Genomic DNA, 17878 nt, shown 5'->3' with positions numbered 1-17878 from the left:
ACCGAACTGGTCAGTTCGGTTACGTCGCAAAAAAAAATCCTAACCGAAAACGTCGCAACAAATATTTCGTAACTGTTCGGTTACGTCGAAAAAAGCATTTCCCAACCAAAATTTAGTTCGGTTACGTCGCAAAAAATGTTTCTTAACCAACTTTAAGTTCGGTTTGATCTTAAAAAGTTTTTAATATTTTTGTAACCGAACTATTTAATGGTTACACCAAATATATAGTTCGGTTTGATCGGAAGGAAAGATTTCAATTTTTTGTAACCAAACTTCTTAATGGTAACTAATCATTACTAATCAATTATCATTAAATTCATTTTTGGTCATAAATTTGGTAACCAAACTTAGACGCAAAAAAATTTAAAATTTCTCGTAAAAAAATTCAATTTTTTATAATAGAACTTCTTATTGGTAATTAATCATTACTAATCATACTAATCATTAACTAATAACTAATTAATTATTAAATTACCACATTTAATTAAGGAAAGTAAGTTTGGTATTAAAAATATATTTAAATAAGGATGATTTATAATTATTTATAATATCCCGCTTAAAATAGAATTATGATCTCGAAAAAAAAACAATGATCCGAAAAATGGTTCTTAAAATTGTGCTGCCAATAAAGCTTGCATAATATCCCGTCTCTACACCTGACACCACATCATAATAATAATTTTTTAAGGCAGCCTTTTTGTCTACCTAAAGGGGTACCGACGACAACATACATTATTATAATCATCGTACTTTTTGTCTTCCACTACAGAAGTGGTCAGATTAATAATAGGCGTCAAATGATCATCGTCATCACACGAGCCACCTTTGTATATGATTGCTTAATATTTTCTTTGATCTGCTTATCATTCATTTCGGTGATTAGTTCAAAAGTTACACGGGGTCATTAAATATTTCATGAAGGATGACAGATTCAGTGCATCCAATAAAAGGCCATCATATAGCATGCATAATCTTTGCGCGCTTGGGCAATGACCCAGATAATGAGGTAATAACCGATACTCAATTGCCGGTTGAAAATTATTTTCAAACCCCCTCATCGTCCTATCGAGAATTTCCAGAAAGACTCCCTAGAGCCCTACACAAAATATATAACATGTTTGGGCGCAATTACCCATCTAGCATAGCTAGTTTTCGGGCTTAAAAATTGGAAATATTTGAATTCACAAACTTAGCATGACAAGATTTTATCTGTTCATAACAAATTTTCTCTTTAACGTTTTGTTTTACACGAATTTAGTGATTCCATATATTTATGCAGTTTCGTCATATATTTATGCACAAAATAACAGCTAATAATTATATCCAAAAATGCAAAAGATAATTAAAAACATTAGAGAAGACGTTAATTGGTTTTGAAAATACAGAACCTTACTTAATTGCAACAAAAGATGCTGCAATCGCTGCACGTTTCTTTAGTGCAAAGGGACCGATCATTAGTGGGCGACATCATTAAATTATCTTTTTGATCCATTTAATTTAGGTAGTATTACAATTGGTTCTTTTGAAATAAAAGATAGTGAGTCACTGATTTGTATGACGATGGATTTTACTTTGCATTACCAAAATGCTACTATTGATTAAAATCTACTAATTAACATCGATCATTTGCTACTTTTTCTTTTTACCTAATGGACTCTGCCCGTATCAAGTAAATGACATTTCTTTAGTATTTTACGCTTTCCCTTTTGTATCAAAATTCAAAAGCATGCGGACTGATGTTTTTTATGTTTCATTTTACTTTTGTATCAAAATTTTTAAGGGATATTTTGATTTTGGTGTCCATAAAATGGTCCAACTTTGAGTTTGGTATCCAGTCAATTGATTGACTTTGTTTTACCGTATTGACCATCCGTTTGACATTTAAAATTGTGAAATGACTAGATGAATGAAGGAAAGTTAATTGTTTCTGAAGAATGGTTGAACATAGATGAATGCAAAAACTAATTGAAGGACCTTTAATTTTATAATTTTAAGTGTAAAATGGATGGTCATACAAAGTCAATCGGTTGACTGTGCACCAAACTCAAAATTGAACAAAGTTCGGTATCAAACGCAAAGGTATACCATTTTATGGACACCAAAGTCAAACTATCCCAATATTCGATAATGCCCTTTTACATTTTAAGTCGATTCCCATCTTTCCTGCCATTGTTATGCTGTATATCGTATATGCGGATTGTTTATTTTGCCAATGTACCAATTAGCGTGGCGTTACACGGCACACAGACTCACTTAATTAATGTACTGACTGGTCTGTCATCTGTGCCAATTCATGTAGCGTGTTCAAATTCAAACGTGTTTATGTTATAAATGTGGCGGCAGTCCTAAAAAATTGTTAGTGTGCCAAAGTATCACGCCTCTGTACACAATAAATTGGTGAAGTTCAAAAAAGATCAAGTCAAGGCAGCCCTTTTTGTCTACCAAAACACAGTAACGACAGCATTTTGCATGCTCACTAGTCACTAGTAGAGCGAGCAAGTGGCAGTCAATTCTTGTGTGTTTCGTGGTATCATCTGTTTAATTTGTTTTTAGAGTATCAAACGTAATACTCTTGACTAGCTTCCACTCTAGTGATCATTGTCACCAACCTGGAGTAGCATCCCCCCTTATCACTTTGATGTTTTTTTGTGTTTATCGTCAGCTTATCACTTTCTTTAAAGACACGTAGGGTTTACACAGTAATAATCTTGCTGTGATCCTCAACTGATCAGCTATATATAAAGGTACGTGCCATTGCCAACCAAGAGTCTCTTAGGGTTCAACCACTGCAGTTCCTTTCTCTCTGCATAAACTATTTCTTTCGTTCTTCATCAACTTCATTCACTTCTTCAATTGATCCTTCGAATTTTTCATGCTCATCCTGATTCTCACTACTTAGATTGATAGAGTTGAGAAATCAAGAGTGTTGATCTATCATAGGATTGTGAAGATGTCGTTTAATGTCTCATCAAATGGTCCAGTTCCCTCTGATGTTGTAACAGAAGGTACTGAGGAGGAAGTAGCTCTTGAACCTACAAGTGCGATTCTATTCTTTGGAGTTTGCATGGTGTTGGGGATTGCTTCAAGACATTTATCTCGTGGGACAAAAGTTCCTTACACAGTTGCTTTGCTTTTCATTGGAGTTGGTCTTGGATCTCTAGGTACTTGCATAATCTTCTCTCATTTTTATTTATAGAGTAACAATCTCTAGGTAAAACCTCCATTGATTAATCGCCTTCGACCAAGAAAAATTAGAAACTAATTATCGAGATAAAATTCGGGTTTTATAATTTTATGAAAGTAATTGATTTATCGAAGATTAGATTATCAAAGTTCTACTACATTTGGGACATGGAAGCCCCCACCCTATAACTCTTAGGCGGGTCCATGGATAGTGTGTGAGTCTGGAGGTGGCTCTCATTGAAATATTTTATATTATTTATTTTAATTTATTTTTGGTGACTGGTCTTGCTGTGGGACTTTCATTTTTCACATCATTTTATCGCCTCACAAACAGTAATTAAAAAAAAGAAGAGGAAATATGACCATTTTCCGACCACCACCACCACCACCACCGTTTCCTTAGTTCTCTCGCTTATCTTCACTTCAATTGCTTCAATTTCTACCTGGTCTCTGTGTTTTTTCATTGTCTGGGATGTGGAAACGGATTTCAACGATTAGTTACCCCCTGTGTTGAGATGCATATAACCTGTTTGATGAAATGTTTGAAAGGCATAAGCAATTTCATAATGATTGTTGTAATAAATGTCAAAGTTGAGCTGATACAGCTCTACATGTTTCAGGTACTGAATGGAAAATTATCCCCTCAGTATAATCTTAAGGCCACTTAAGTACCTGGGCTTCAGTTGAATATATCTATGTGTTACTTTACTAATTACTAATTCTATGCGCAGAATTCGGTACTGCTCATCGACTTGGAAAACTTGGGGATGGTATCCGCCTTTGTAAGTCTTTATAGCTTCTTGGATTATTTATATGTAGTCTGGATATCAAAGAGTAATATGGATATCTCCTGTATAGCTCCTATTGAGTTTCCATCTTTGGGTAGCAATTCTAGTCCGCATTTACTTAGTCTCATATACTGAAACATTTAAGTCTCACGGCCGGAGATCAAGGATATTCATCTCAAGACAACAGAGTAATATGGATATCTCTCCTCCTAAATGTTTTCTAACGAGGTTCAATGGTTTCTATTTTTAACAAACAGGGGCAAGTATTAATCCGGACCTTATCTTTGCTGTTTTTCTTCCTGCTCTTCTCTTTGAGAGCTCCTTCTTGATGGAAGTACACCAAATCAAGGTTTGTGTTTTCTAGTTTTCTTATAACCCAAGACCTATTTATCATTATCTTTGTAGTGTTAATTTGTGTTGTAGGCAGGACAAAAAGAATAAGCCAAAATTCCACTGACGCTGCTATTTTACCCGTTGCAGAGATGCATCGGTCAAATGCTTATTCTTGCTGGCCCAGGTGTTCTACTTTCGACCTTCTGTCTTGGATCTGCAATGAAGGTATTTTGTAAATTTTAAACTTGCTGAGTCAATGCACAAGCAATTGACATTTCTAACAGATCATTACAATAAAAATGTTGTAGTTTGCTTTTCCATACAACTGGAGTTGGAAGACAACCTTGTTGCTAGCAGGAATTCTTAGTGCTACTGATACTGTAGCTGTTATGGCTTTGTTGAAAGAGCTTGGTACGAGCAAAAAATTGAAGACAATAATCGAAGGAGAATCACTGATCAATGATGGGTATGTATCTGCTCTAATTAGTTTTCAGTAGTTGCTCCTTTTCTGCTTGACTTACTACTCTGATACAGGGTCTTCCTTTCTCTGTATGCTCATGAATTGCTTTGGTTCTTTTAGATGTATATGGCACATTTTGTTTTTTCTAATTGCCATGTGCACTTTTGGATCTAATTTAAAAGTTCTTATTTCCATTGACAGGACAACAATTGTGGTCTATCAGTTGTTCTATCGTATGGTACTAGGGGAAAACTTCAGTGCTGGAGATATAGTCAAATATGTAACACAAGTTTCAGTTGGAGCGTACGTACACTACCACTTTTGGTGAATGTTTTACTGTACTGAATATGTTGGTTACGAGGCTCCTTCTTTTGTACAGTGTAGGTATAGGTCTTGCTTTTGGAGTGGCATCTGTTTTGTGGCTGGGATATATTTTTAACGACACTGTTATAGAGATTTCACTGACACTTTCTGTGAGCTACCTCGCTTATTTCGCTGTAAGATTCTCTTCGGAGCTGTAATTTTGAAGTATGGGTTTATTTTTCATTACGTAGACTTCGCGTGTTGTTCCTTTAGTGAAAATATTACTGATATTAAGCGATTGCATCACATATTTTCTTTAAAAAGCCATCATCAATTTTAGGGCATATATAATTATGTGAATGGTACCCTAAGAAAGTGTAAGGTTAATTGCTGTGATGTTAAATTGGACATTATGTTTTTGTCTGCTAGGCTCAAGAGGGTGCTGGCGTGTCAGGTGTCTTAACAGTGGTGATATTGGGGATGTAAGTTTACTAGTTAACTCAAAAGTCACAAAATAATCAATTTATTAGATAATATTCTCATGGAGTTAACTCTTCTGCGGGTTTTACTCTGCAGTTGCTAGGACAGCTTTTAAGGGTGACAGCCAACAGAGTTTGCATCATTTTTGGTATGCTTCTTTTATTTGGTATCTCTCTGATGTGGGTAATGAATATATAGCAATTTATATATGTTGGCCCAAATGCTTACATAAAACAGGAATATATGTTCATGACCATTGCAATGCTTTGGTATCTTAGTTTTCTGCTCCTTTGAAAGCAGAATTCCTAAAACATTTTATTATATTAGTAAAAATGCAAAGCTTGTATGCGGAAATTGTATAGATTTTCTATTTGGTTTCACTATGATATGAATTCTTCAATTTCGACATTGTGTTTCTTTTTTTCAGGGAAATGGTTGCCTACATTGCTAACACCCTCATTTTTATCTTAAGGTGCGAATTTGTTTTTGTAAATTCACCTACTATATATTGTGCATTGTGTATAGAGCTGGGAACCTTTGTTCTTCCTAGTAAAATATTAAGCATGCTTTTCATTTCATTTCCTTGCATTTGCAGTGGAGTGGTTATAGCTGAATCTGTTCTTCACAGCGACAACTATTTCTTTAAGCATGGTAAAATACCTTCAAACTCTTTCCACCGTGTCGATATCATTCTTTCTTGATTTGACAACTTCATAATTTTATCAATATGTTACTATCTACTTGGGATTGAGTTTATCTTACCATAGTTTTGTTCCTTATGATATGATTTTGCTATGTCCGATGTGGTAAGCCATTATACGCACTGCCCTAAAATTCAGAAAAGTACTCTACAACAGATTGTTTATAAATGACTAGATGCATATGACACCTTTGACACTGTTAGTGGATCATCATGCTCGCCTCAAACACGAACGCGTACCAAGAATTTTCTCGATGCATCAGTATTCTAAATGGTTTTTTTGCCTGTTCAGGAACGTCATGGGGTTACTTGATCCTTCTCTATGTTTTCATCCAATTATCCCGCCTTATAGTTGTTGGGACCTTGTATCCGTTTCTGCGCTATTTTGGGTATGGCCTTCAGTGGAAAGAAGCAATTGTTCTTGTTTGGTCAGGCTTAAGAGGTGCCGTGGCATTGTCTATGTCATTGTCAGTGAAGGTGAGTTGTTGCCATTCATCCTTATGGTATTTAGCTTTACACACCACTTCACTTATCCGATTCATTTTCCTGGTGATTTCAGCGTGCAAGCGACAGTTCAACCTTTTTAAATCGTGAAACAGGAACTCTGGTATATCATTTCAATCCAGCACATGTTTCACCCTTTTTTTATGTTTAGGATCCGATTGTTTCTTTCTCTGATCAATGAGTGGGTGCTTAATTTTATTTTTACATACTTCATTCATAATTGTAACTAAACCATTTTACTACACAGTTTCTTTTCTTTACCGGTGGGATTGTATTCCTGACGCTCATTATCAATGGATCGACGACACAATTCCTTTTACGTTCTTTGGGTTTGGATAAGCTATCAGCGGCAAAGGCGATATTATATTTATTTTTGCCCATCTTGAGAATTATGTGATTTTATTTGTAGAGACTAAAATGTACTATCTGTTTTGTAATGTGTGTTCAGCATTGCACAAACATTAGTTATATTTTTTCTTATCTGAGTTCCCTCTGGTACTAATTCTGATCTCTGTACGATATCAGAAACGCATCTTGGACTACACAAGGTATGAAATGATGAATAAGGCACTGGAAGCATTTGGTGATCTTGGAGATGATGAAGAACTAGGTCCTTCTGAATGGCCCACGGTGCAAAAATATCTTGCTTGTTTGAATAACCTGGAAGAAGATCAGGTGCATCCTCACACTCAATCCCAGAATGAGATTAACATCGATGCTATGAATATAGAAGACACCCGAGTACGCCTCTTAAATGGTTAGTCCATCTGTACCTGTTCTACAGTAATCTTCTCTCTCTCTCTTTTTTTTTTTACAGTTTTGGCTTCAGTCCAAAATATGAAGCACAACTTGCAATTGACTATGAACTCTATTTTGGTGCCAGGAGTCCAAGCTGCTTATTGGAGGATGCTAGACGAGGGAAGGATAGCCCAGAACACTGCAACTATCTTAATTGGATCGGTAGATGAGGCAATGGATTTTGTCAGCCATGATTCCCTGTGTGACTGGAAGGGCCTAAAATCCCATGTTCACTTTCCAAGTTACTACGGATTGCTCCAGAGGAGCATCTGTCCAAAGAAGCTGGCGAGCTTATTTACGGTGGACCGGTTAGAGTTTGCATGTTACATATGTGCTGCGTTTCTCCGTGCTCATAGGATTGCGAGGAGGCAACTGCACGACTTTATAGGTAACCTGGTCTTCAAATCTGAAAAGTAGACTGGATTCTACCTTAATTGATTGCTTTCTCTTAAACTTCTACTCCATTTTTTCAGGCGACAGTGAAATTGCTTCTCTTGTAATCAGTGAAAGTGAATCAGAAGGAGACGAAGCAAGGAAATTTTTGGAAGAGGTCCGACATACTTACCCTCAGGTTTTGCATGTTGTAAAAACAAGACAATTAACATATGCAGTGCTAAAACATTTGGGCGAGTATGTTCAGAATCTTGAAAAAGTAGGGATATTAGACAAGAAAGAGATGATACATCTTCATGATTCTGTGCAGGTAAGTTGAATCTAAGGGAGTTGCATTTATGCTATTACCTTACACCCGTTAATATACATACACATCTTTCCAATTGGTTCTCCAAATACTAATTTAATTTGCATGCCAGACTGACTTGAAGAAAGCTCTAAGGAACCCTCCTGTAGCGAAGATGCCAAAGTTTAATGATATGTTAAAAGTCCATCCTCTCCTGAGAGCACTTCCTTCAAATGCACGTATGCATCTTGAAACATGTACTAAACAATTATCAAAACCTCATGGAGTAGCACTTTGTAAAGAGGGAACTGAACCAAAAGGAATATGGCTTGTTTCAAATGGAACTGTGAAGGTAAATCAATTTTAAATCGAGTATCAGTTATTTTATATAAATTAGTTTCTCTTCAGATTTGCCAACGACTATGTCTGAATCTGATTTGAAAGAGACTATAAACTGTTATATTGCAGTGGGGGAGTAAGGCTTTCAGAAATAAACACTCTTTGCATCCAACATTCTCACATGGAAGTACTTTAGGCCTCTATGAAGTACTTACTGGAAAGCCCTACATCTGCAATCTCATCACAGATTCTGTTATATACGGTTTCTTCATTGAAAGTGAAACGATACTATCCTTGATCCAGTCATATCCTTCTGCAGAAGATATCTTGTGGCAGGAAAGTTTCTTAGCCATTGCCAAAACCCTTCTTCCACAAATATTTGAGAAAATGGCTATGCATGAATTGAGATCCCTTGTTGTGGAAAAGTCAGATATGAACATATACATAAGTGAAGAAATTATAGAAATACCCCCACACTCTGTTGGATTTCTATTGGAAGGGTTTATTAACTCCATAACTGATCCAGAGGAAATGGTGACATCTCCCGGAGTGCTGTTACCCTCGTACGGAGATTTAAGCTTCCTCAATTTGGAAACATCAGGTAAGCAAGAATTAACCTATCTTTGTCGTTCAAAAATATATCAAGAACAGAACATATTAGATCATTTATGGGTTCTCTTTTTATTTTTTTTGGTAAATGTAATCTGTCAACTTCTACATGGTAAAGCCATGTGATTGACTTTATATAATAGATACGTCCTGTTATGACGATAGAATAACTCAATAACTTTATACGAAAATTGGGTTGATTACAGGTCCCAAGGCTGGAACCTCGTACCAGGTTATAACAAGAGCTAGGGTGATTATACTTGACATGGCGACAGTTGAGGCTGACACTCAACCACGAAGGAGAGCAACATCTTCATGGAACCCTGCTGCAGTCGAATCCCCTAGAGGCTTAAATAGAGAGCATGGTGGTCTAGTGAGTTGGCCTGAGAACTTATTCAAACGCAAACGACGCCAATACGAGGTAACCTATAAGCTATAACTGACAGCTGTTTATTTGCAAAAACAGTGACTCTCGTGCTTGAATGATTTGTTTTAAGATGCAAGAACCTTATAATGCTTATACGGTAAACTGTGTGCAGTGATATGCCCCCATGATCCCCTGTCTTCGTATGGATGGTGCACTTTGTTTTAATTTTTCTTCTGCAATTGTAGATCAAGTTCTCCATCTAATTGTTTGTTTATTTCTCCAAATCAGAAGCAGGGTAGTAGCTTTAGAAACTCCAGAAGTTTCAAGAGTTCTCAGACGAATGAACTGCACAGTCATTCATACCCAAAGGTTCCATCAAACGGACAGGTTAGACCATTTGTGTCCGTCGGATCAGAAGGGTCTAATACTGCAAGAAAAACTAGCTTCACGCTTAAAGAATTTACAAGTTCAGATGAAAATTCTGTCTGCAGAAACACTAGTGAGAGTGGTAGAGATGATGTCTCAAGTGATGAATCTGGTAAAGAAGAAGAACTCATCGTGAGAATCGATTCCCCAAGCAGGCTTTCGTCTCAACAGCTACCATTTTCATCCCAGAACCCGTAGATGGTTATGATTGTGCTATTCATAATTCCCTTTGTGTGCTCGTGGAAGAATACAATAAAAAACAAAATAAAAACAGCTTCAAGAAGCTTTGGAATATGGAAGGAAAGATGTGAGATGCTCTTTCAGAATAAGACTCCAATTCCAAAGAGCACAGCCAGAAAACAACATCTGTTCATACTTATTTGTATAGAAGTTGTAGAAGAAGAACAAAAACCCACAAGTGAACCAGCATATTCATCAGAATTCTCACTGGAACCCACCCATGCATCCATTTATATCTGTAACATGTGATGCATTCCATCTTTCTAAGAGTGATGGAGCTGGCGTTGGACTAGTCTTATGCGATTTTTCAGGTAACTTCAAAGGTTGCAGAATAAGGTTAATCCATGGACACGGAAGTGCTGAGCGCGCAGAATGTGGATGCTATGTAATACTTCAATATTTTTAATAACTGGCAGTGTAATTTCTAGGAAGATAATGTACGGCCGCCAACAAGCTGACCAAATATAGCAGAAGATTTGGTGTTTCCAAACATTATTTCCAGGCTTTTGCTGGAGGGACATAAGACCATGTAACAGCTTAGCTTTATTGTGCAGCAAATAAAGTTCTTTCAATAAATTTAGTTTCTTGAATGTTGATAGATGTTCAACTGCAACAGGTGAGGACAGAAATGGCTACTCAAAAATTTAAATAAAAACTAAACAGAAATAAAACAAGCCAAAAGGCTAAAATAACAGGAAGAAAAAAAAAAATCTGCCCAAAAATCTCAAGTTCTTTACTGTGTAAAGAAACCCAGTGTTCAAAGAACACCATTTGGACTAGTAGCTTCTGCCCCAGTAAGTCCACTTTTTGGCGGGTTTTCCAGAGGCGCGAAGCACAGCGTCCCCTCTGGGAGCTCTGGCTGATCGAAAGGGGTGCAAAGAGTCTTGCATGCTCCCGTCTCACCCTTGGTACGTTCTTTAACATCTCTTTCGACTTCCTCCTCATCACACCAAGGAGCTAAGATCATCTTCTTCTCATTTAAGGCCGCGGTAAACTCTTCCCATGTCTTAGCTACCGTAATACAAGCATCACGTTTTTTCTTTGCAGCATCAAATAGGCTTTGTTGGACATTGTCCAGTAGGTCTCTAATCTGATCACCAATATGGTTCTTGACATATCCTGTTTTGCTCCATTGTCTCGGCAAACAACACGTACCTGGTTTCTGGCCATATCCTTTGGACCTATCTCAATCCTCAAGGGAACTCCTTTCAACTCCCAGTGTGAATACTTCCAACCAGGTGAGTAGTTGTCTCTTAGATCTGTCTCAGCACGGAAACCGGCTCTATTCAACTCTCTAGCAGTTTCAGAACAAGCATCACAGATGGCTTGAGTGTCAGCATCTTTGTAAGGCACGGGAATAACTATGACTTGGACAGATGCAACTTTAGGTGGCAATACTAATTCCTTGTCATCTCCATGAACCATCACCATCACTCCAATCGTTCGAGTGCTGTATGCCCAAGAATTTTGCCACACCATTTGCCTTTCTCCCTTGTAATTCTCAAAGTTGATATCAAACATTTTAGCAAAATTTTGGCCAAGGCAGTGTGATGTTGCACCTTGTATTGCCCGACCAGAATTTGGTCTGACCTGGTCGACATTATGTGCATGACCGTTATGAAAATTCTTGAAATTAATTCGGATTTTAATTCAAAATTTATTCTCTCATTAATCACTCTTAACGCACAATAAATTCGACCTCTCTCTTCTCCCTTATATAAACCACTCGACTTTTTCATTTCAACTCGTGTCCAGAAGAGCTACTATCCTCTTCTTTTCGTCTTTCTTCCTCTGTGTGGTCGTTTACTTTTAGTCTGTGCAATTTCTGTTGGGTTCGTAAGAGTGGCCAAGTACTGTAGTGCTAACAGTGCTTGGAACGGGCAGTTTTATCCTGGATACGACTTGACCACAGGGTATAGGCATCACTCATTCTTGAGGCGTACCGGTCAACTATCGTGTTAAGGACAACGTGTTGAACACGTGACTCTGTCCTCTGTGTGCTGTCCGTTCGACCTTTTCATACTCTCTATAAATCTCCATCCTCTGCACTTTTCTTCATCTTCAACTTTCACAAGCCTCTTCCTGCTGCTAGTCTCATGGAGTCTCCTTGGTTAGTTTTACTTCTCTTCCTTGATTTTGTTGGAACTGATCAAATATTGGAATGTATCTTGCTTTGTCGTCAATCTTATCATTATATTAATTCCCATACTGATTTTGTTTCAGCAAAAGCACCTCTAGCACCAGATTCAAAGTTCAGAACCCTAAGGTTCCCAAAAGCTCGCAGCCTAAGGTTGTTGTCAAAAGGAAGCCTGCAAATAGCAAGGTAGTAAGAAACATTCCTTCTTTTAGTAACAATATTGTTGCCTTGGTTTCTTATCTGAGTTGGTATTCGCAGGATGCCGAAGATGGTCAGAAACCCGCCAAGAAACCTCGCCAATCCAGGACTATCAAAACTACGATTACCTTTCCTGATTTTAATTGCCAAGTGACTCCTACCGCACCTTTGCCAGCTGAGCCTTCATTACTAACTACTCCTGCCTGCGAAACCATCGCTACTGATGTCGCTCCTTCAACTGACCCTATTGCGAATAAAACAACCACTCCTCCCCTTATTGATCCCTCAAAGATTGATTCTACTCTAACCCCTTTTACTAATCCCCCTCAACCTTTACTTTTAAAAGACATACCCGTTGCGAAAGACGATTCGATTGCCCAGTCTTCTCTCGCCACTGCTTCCATCATCTTACCTTCTTCACCCTAACCCTTCTTGGAGGTAAGGAAATTTCGGAAGGAATCGACATTGCCTTTAGGGTTTTGTCTGATGTCCTTGATGATGTTTGTACATCTTCCACAGATCCCATCAAACATAGTGTCTGCGGGACTTTGGGAAAATACTTTAGTTCTGAAAAAGCCGTTCTGCAAATGTCTTTGGAGAAGAGTCTTCAAGCTATGACTCTATAATGTGGGGTCTTCGCCTCAAGAATCAGAGGCTTGAGAACATTTCGTTGGACTGCGACAATCTTCGCAAAAAGAATGGAGAACTAAAAGGTATGATCTTTTTGTTTTCGCTCTAGTAATATTATGACCTTTTTATTTTTGCTGGTTTATTTTTTATTTTTTTTATTTTTACTATTATCTTAAAACTTTATTGGCACATTAAGCTTTAATTCAGAAACGAGTAATGGAGAGGTGTGACTTTCAATTCGCTGCTGAAGAGGCTCGTGCTGACAAAGAGGCCTTGTTGGACCAATATAACCGATTAGACAACCTTTATTCGTATTATGTTGGCCAAATTGACGACCTTACCAATGAGAACGCCCAATTAGTTCAAGAACAAGAAACATTAAGTAGCGAAATATCTCGCCTCTCTTATTCATTACTTAAAGCTGACTTGGAGCTTGAAACTTTATCAGATGAAAATAAAACCCTGTCTCAAGAGAAGCGAATTCTCCTAAACAAAGTGGCGATATCTTCGCGACAGCTTAGTATTCTCCAAAGATATGTGATGATCATGAGCGATCTCTTCGCTTGTTGAGAGATAAACTTAAGGAAGTGACTGAATCATCCACCGCTGAGAAGAATAAACTCATCCAAGGTAGAATAATTATGAGTACGAAGATGAACCAACTTAAAGAACAATACACTCAGTTGAAAGAATCCCACACTTTCCTAGTAAACCAGAATGCTTTACTTGATTATGATGAGAAGAAACTCCAATGTCGCCTTGAAGGTTTAGTTGGTGATAGTTTTGATGATGCAATGAATTGCTTGGAAAATAGTAACTTTACCCTAATAAAACATCTTATTTCGCAGAAGGAAGGTGGTCATAAAAACTGATTGCCTCACTCATCTTCTTATCTTTACTATTGAATGTTTTCTTCGCGAAATTGTGGCTCTATTTACAGCTTTTTCATTATTTTTTTTCGCAGTGTCTGAGAGGAGTCTTCACTCTACCATTTTTGCTTTGGAATCTGAATTAGCCAAAATTCGCAAGGAGAATGCGAGATTTTTTACTGCTTTTGCAAATTTTCGCGATCGTGCATAAAGAAGATTTGATTACCTTCAACATCTCAAGGAAATTGAGAGCAGAAATTGTCAAAGAGAACTTCTTCGCCAAGTTCACCTTAAAGCTCAAGTTCTTGTGAATAACATCTTGCTTTAAAATGCACTTCCTCCTACAACAGTCCTTCCTCTTGAAGTAGAAGCTGATGTTGTTCCTCGCGAACCTGATAGTGATTATGATTACGAAAGCGGTGATGAAGCCACTCTTGAGGATGGCGAAGTAAATTGACCCAATGAGGAGGAGAATTTTGGCGGTAACCAAGATGGAGAAGAAGCTAGAGTGGATCAGGAGAAGGAGAAGGCTTGCGAAAATGAGAAAACTGGCGAAGGTCTTCATCCAACTCCTCCTCGCGAAGCTGATGTAGAAATCTGAAATTTCTTTAATTACTTGACTTTTTCTTCTTGAATTGTTTTATTCCTATTTTAATACTATTGCGAGTGATTTATTTCAATGAATCTTGAAGTTGATTTACGTTTTTGGTCGCCCATTTATTGGCGAGAAAGATAATGCAACTTCTTTGTTGATTCCCATACTTGCCTCTCATTATCTTTATTATATAAAAATGGGTCTATTACCTGCAAGATATTAATTAGTTAATGTTTATAAAGTTACTTTTGTTTTGTGTGGTCTTATTTTGCCTTACTAAGTAAAGGTCTTATTTCGACACCCCCTGTCATTGTGACAAAATCGCAGGACGTCTTTACACTTTCATGTAATGACCCATTGATCTTGTCTTATCATTTTCTTGTATTATTTCCTCAGCAGGATATTTCTCATGCGATAATATGACAGGCCTAAATATTCTTGTGAACATAAATCCCCATGACATTGCCGTCTTGCGACGAAATCGCAGGACGTCTTTATACATTCGTGCACCGACCCATTGATCTCGTCTTATCTTTCTCTAGTATTATTGCCTCTGCAGGATCATTGCACAAATATGACAAGTCTTAAAACTCCCGTGAGTAAAAAGCCGCACGACATTTGCGTCTTTCACACTTATCATCTCCCTAATGGAGGGTGTCGTCCTTATCATCCCCCTGGTTTCCCCTTCAAGGAGGCGTAACTCTACCATACAAGGTTGGCTCCTCCCATCCGGTTTCTAAGAACAACCAATTGTTTTCGCGGCCTTTTATCCCTTCGCCGATATGGCTCATGGTTACGAGACCGCACCTAAGTGGGGTTTTCTTCGGACCGAGTGCATCATAGCCAAGACTTTCCAGGAATGGCCAGGTACACTCCAGAATCACCAGGCACTCTTGGCTCAACCGTGTACCCCGGCGCCTTGATCGAGTTCTGCACTCCTTAGGAGAGACCTTCTCAACTTAGTCATCCAACCTAAGTGATAAGCTTAGGATGAAAATCCAAGGCGCCTGTCCTGGATGGGCTTTATTCACCCAAAATCTTCATGACTCAGGTTCCAGTGGCGGTATAGCCTTCCCCTGGGCCATGCAATATGTTCCCCCTTATAGGACGCACTTTAGGACTTACATATGCCTCTTGCGAAATTTTCGTGAACTAGGGTGTATGCCATAGTAGGATTGCCTCTTTCATCTTTTGTTCGTTCATCTTTAATTTTCTTTTGTAACATCCTAATTTCTGCGAAATTATCGCATGTCTTCATTCTTTTTTGATAGATATAATTTCACGTCTGCACTTTTGTAATATTTTTCAATTTATCTTTCCAGCGAATTTCGCTAGACTTTTTACGGATAATATTTATTTAGATATAATCTGTTCCACGGTCGATCAAGCTTGCGACCAGTATTCTTTCCCTCGGATCCATTAGTTTATGCCCTTTTCCAACTATTTCTTTAATGGTGTAAGGTCCATCCCATTTCTTTTCTAGTTTTCCAACATTTCCTCTCTGATACACTGGTATTTCTCGTAACATCATATCACATGGATGGAATTCTCTTATTTTGTCACGTTTGTTGTATTCTCGAGCTAATCTTCGTTGATAGTTCTCCATGTGCCGTAGAGCCATTTCTCTCTTTTCTTCTAATTCACCCAGTTTTGTCAAGATCAAATCTGCACTTATATTTTTCTCCCATGCTTCTCTCTTTGTTGTAGGGATAATAACTTCCTTTGGTAGCACCGCTTCAACTTCATACGTTAAACAAAAAGGTGACATTCCTGTAGATTCTCGCCTAGTTATATTATATGCGTAAAATGCATTATGCACCTGCTCGGACCATGCTTTATTATTCCCCTCCAATTTATTTTTCAACGTATCAGCAATTGTCTTATTTGTTGCTTCGGCTTGTCCATTACTTTGTGGATATAAAGTGGTAGATTTCCGACATTTTATCTTGAATGCACCAAATAACATCTCTATGTTTTGCCCTTCAAACTGCTTGCGATTATCAAATACCAGCTGTGTAAGAATTCCAAATATCAGCGAAGATTAGCTTCTATTTTTGAATATGAATGTGAAGACATATTTATCGCGAATGTGTTGTACTGATTTTACTTCTGCCCACTTTGTGAAAAAGTATGTCGCGAAAATCAAATATCTTCTTTGTCCAGATCCCGGTAGAAATGGCCCCACAATGTCTATCCCCCACTTTCCAAAGGGCCACACACTTGTTGATGATGACAAAGGTGCTCCAGGTGCATATATTATTTTATCATGTGACTGACACTCTTCGCAACGCCTTGATACTTATTTCGCATCCTCATGCATGTATGGCCAATAGTATCTTTGCATTTTTTTTTTGTATGCCAATGATCTTCCTCCACTATGGTTACCAGCATCACCATAATGTAAGGCTTTCAGTATTTCCTCTTCTTCTTTTCGCGTTAAGCATCTAAGAGATGGTCCGTTAAACGACCTTCGATACAATACCCCATACCTAAGTTCATAATTAGTCGCACGAATCTTTAATTTGTGTGCTTCTAATATATTTCTTGGTACTTATCCCTTCTTTAGATATGCATGAATTTCAGTTTTCCACTCCGCGTCATTGCTCGCTTGCTCCTCTTCTCCATCTTCTACTATCATCACATATGCCTCCTCTTCTTCTTCTTTTTTAATGGATGGCAATAAGAGAGTTTGTATATTTATGCACCTCGCAGTTGGTTCCACCATCATGCTGGGGATAAAAGCAAAGGCATATGCGAGTCTATTATCCTTCCTTGATATGTGTCTCCATTTCATTTTTGGTATTTTCGCTGACAATTCTTCAACAAGTTTCTTGTATTTCTTCAATGAGGGTTCATTCGTAACGTATTCTCCTTTTATCTGGCGAATTACTAGATGCAAGTCACTGGTGATTCTAGCATTTTCTAATTTCATTTCTATTGCGAGTTGCAAGGTATGTACCACTGCTTCGTACTCCGTTTCATTATTAGTAGATGCGAACTCTAATCTGAATGAGAAAGCCATTTTCACTCCTTCTGGAGAAATGAAAACAATTCCAACCCCGTTACCTTCCCATTTGATGATCCATCTACCAATATTTCCATCCATTAGGTTCTGTTAGTATGTCTCTTGGATTCCCATGCTCTTCTTCTACATCCATCATCTCCTCCACGGCTTCGTCATCTTCTTATGGAAATTCTGCTAAGAAATCTTCAACAACTTGTGACTTTGGAGAAGATAGT

The 17878-nt window shown here is 37.8% G+C and overlaps 1 protein-coding gene and 2 pseudogenes across 1 annotated transcript; 2 read left to right on the top strand and 1 right to left on the bottom strand.

Moving 5' to 3' along the window:
• Nucleotides 1-970: 970 nt before the first annotated feature.
• LOC113341487 lies at nt 971-1095 on the top strand (annotated as a pseudogene).
• A 1688-nt stretch (nt 1096-2783) lies between these two features.
• Nucleotides 2784-10795, top strand: LOC113341449 (annotated as a pseudogene).
• Nucleotides 10796-10966: 171 nt separating this feature from the next.
• Nucleotides 10967-11730, bottom strand: LOC113341425 (proline--tRNA ligase, cytoplasmic-like). The gene is made up of 2 exons (XM_026586303.1): nt 11365-11730; nt 10967-11299 (listed from the first exon to the last, which is right to left on the bottom strand). The coding sequence occupies exons 1-2, from the start codon at nt 11728-11730 to the stop codon at nt 10967-10969; spliced, it is 699 nt and encodes a 232-aa protein (XP_026442088.1).
• Nucleotides 11731-17878: the final 6148 nt, after the last annotated feature.

This window comes from Papaver somniferum, unplaced genomic scaffold (assembly GCF_003573695.1).
Source record: "Papaver somniferum cultivar HN1 unplaced genomic scaffold, ASM357369v1 unplaced-scaffold_29, whole genome shotgun sequence".
NCBI lineage: Eukaryota > Viridiplantae > Streptophyta > Magnoliopsida > Ranunculales > Papaveraceae > Papaver > Papaver somniferum.
Note: the sequence above shows the minus strand (reverse complement) of the source record. Positions and strands in the feature narration are given on the sequence as shown.

Bases quoted from the DNA above. Each gene is read 5' to 3' on its own strand.
- LOC113341425 (XM_026586303.1), bottom strand. From the start codon at position 11,730: ATGTTTGATATCAACTTTGAGAATTACAAGGGAGAAAGGCAAATGGTG. The intron at 11,300-11,364 runs GTACGTGTTGTT...ATTGGTGATCAG, and splicing joins AGGATATGGCCAGAAACCAG to ATTAGAGACCTACTGGACAA.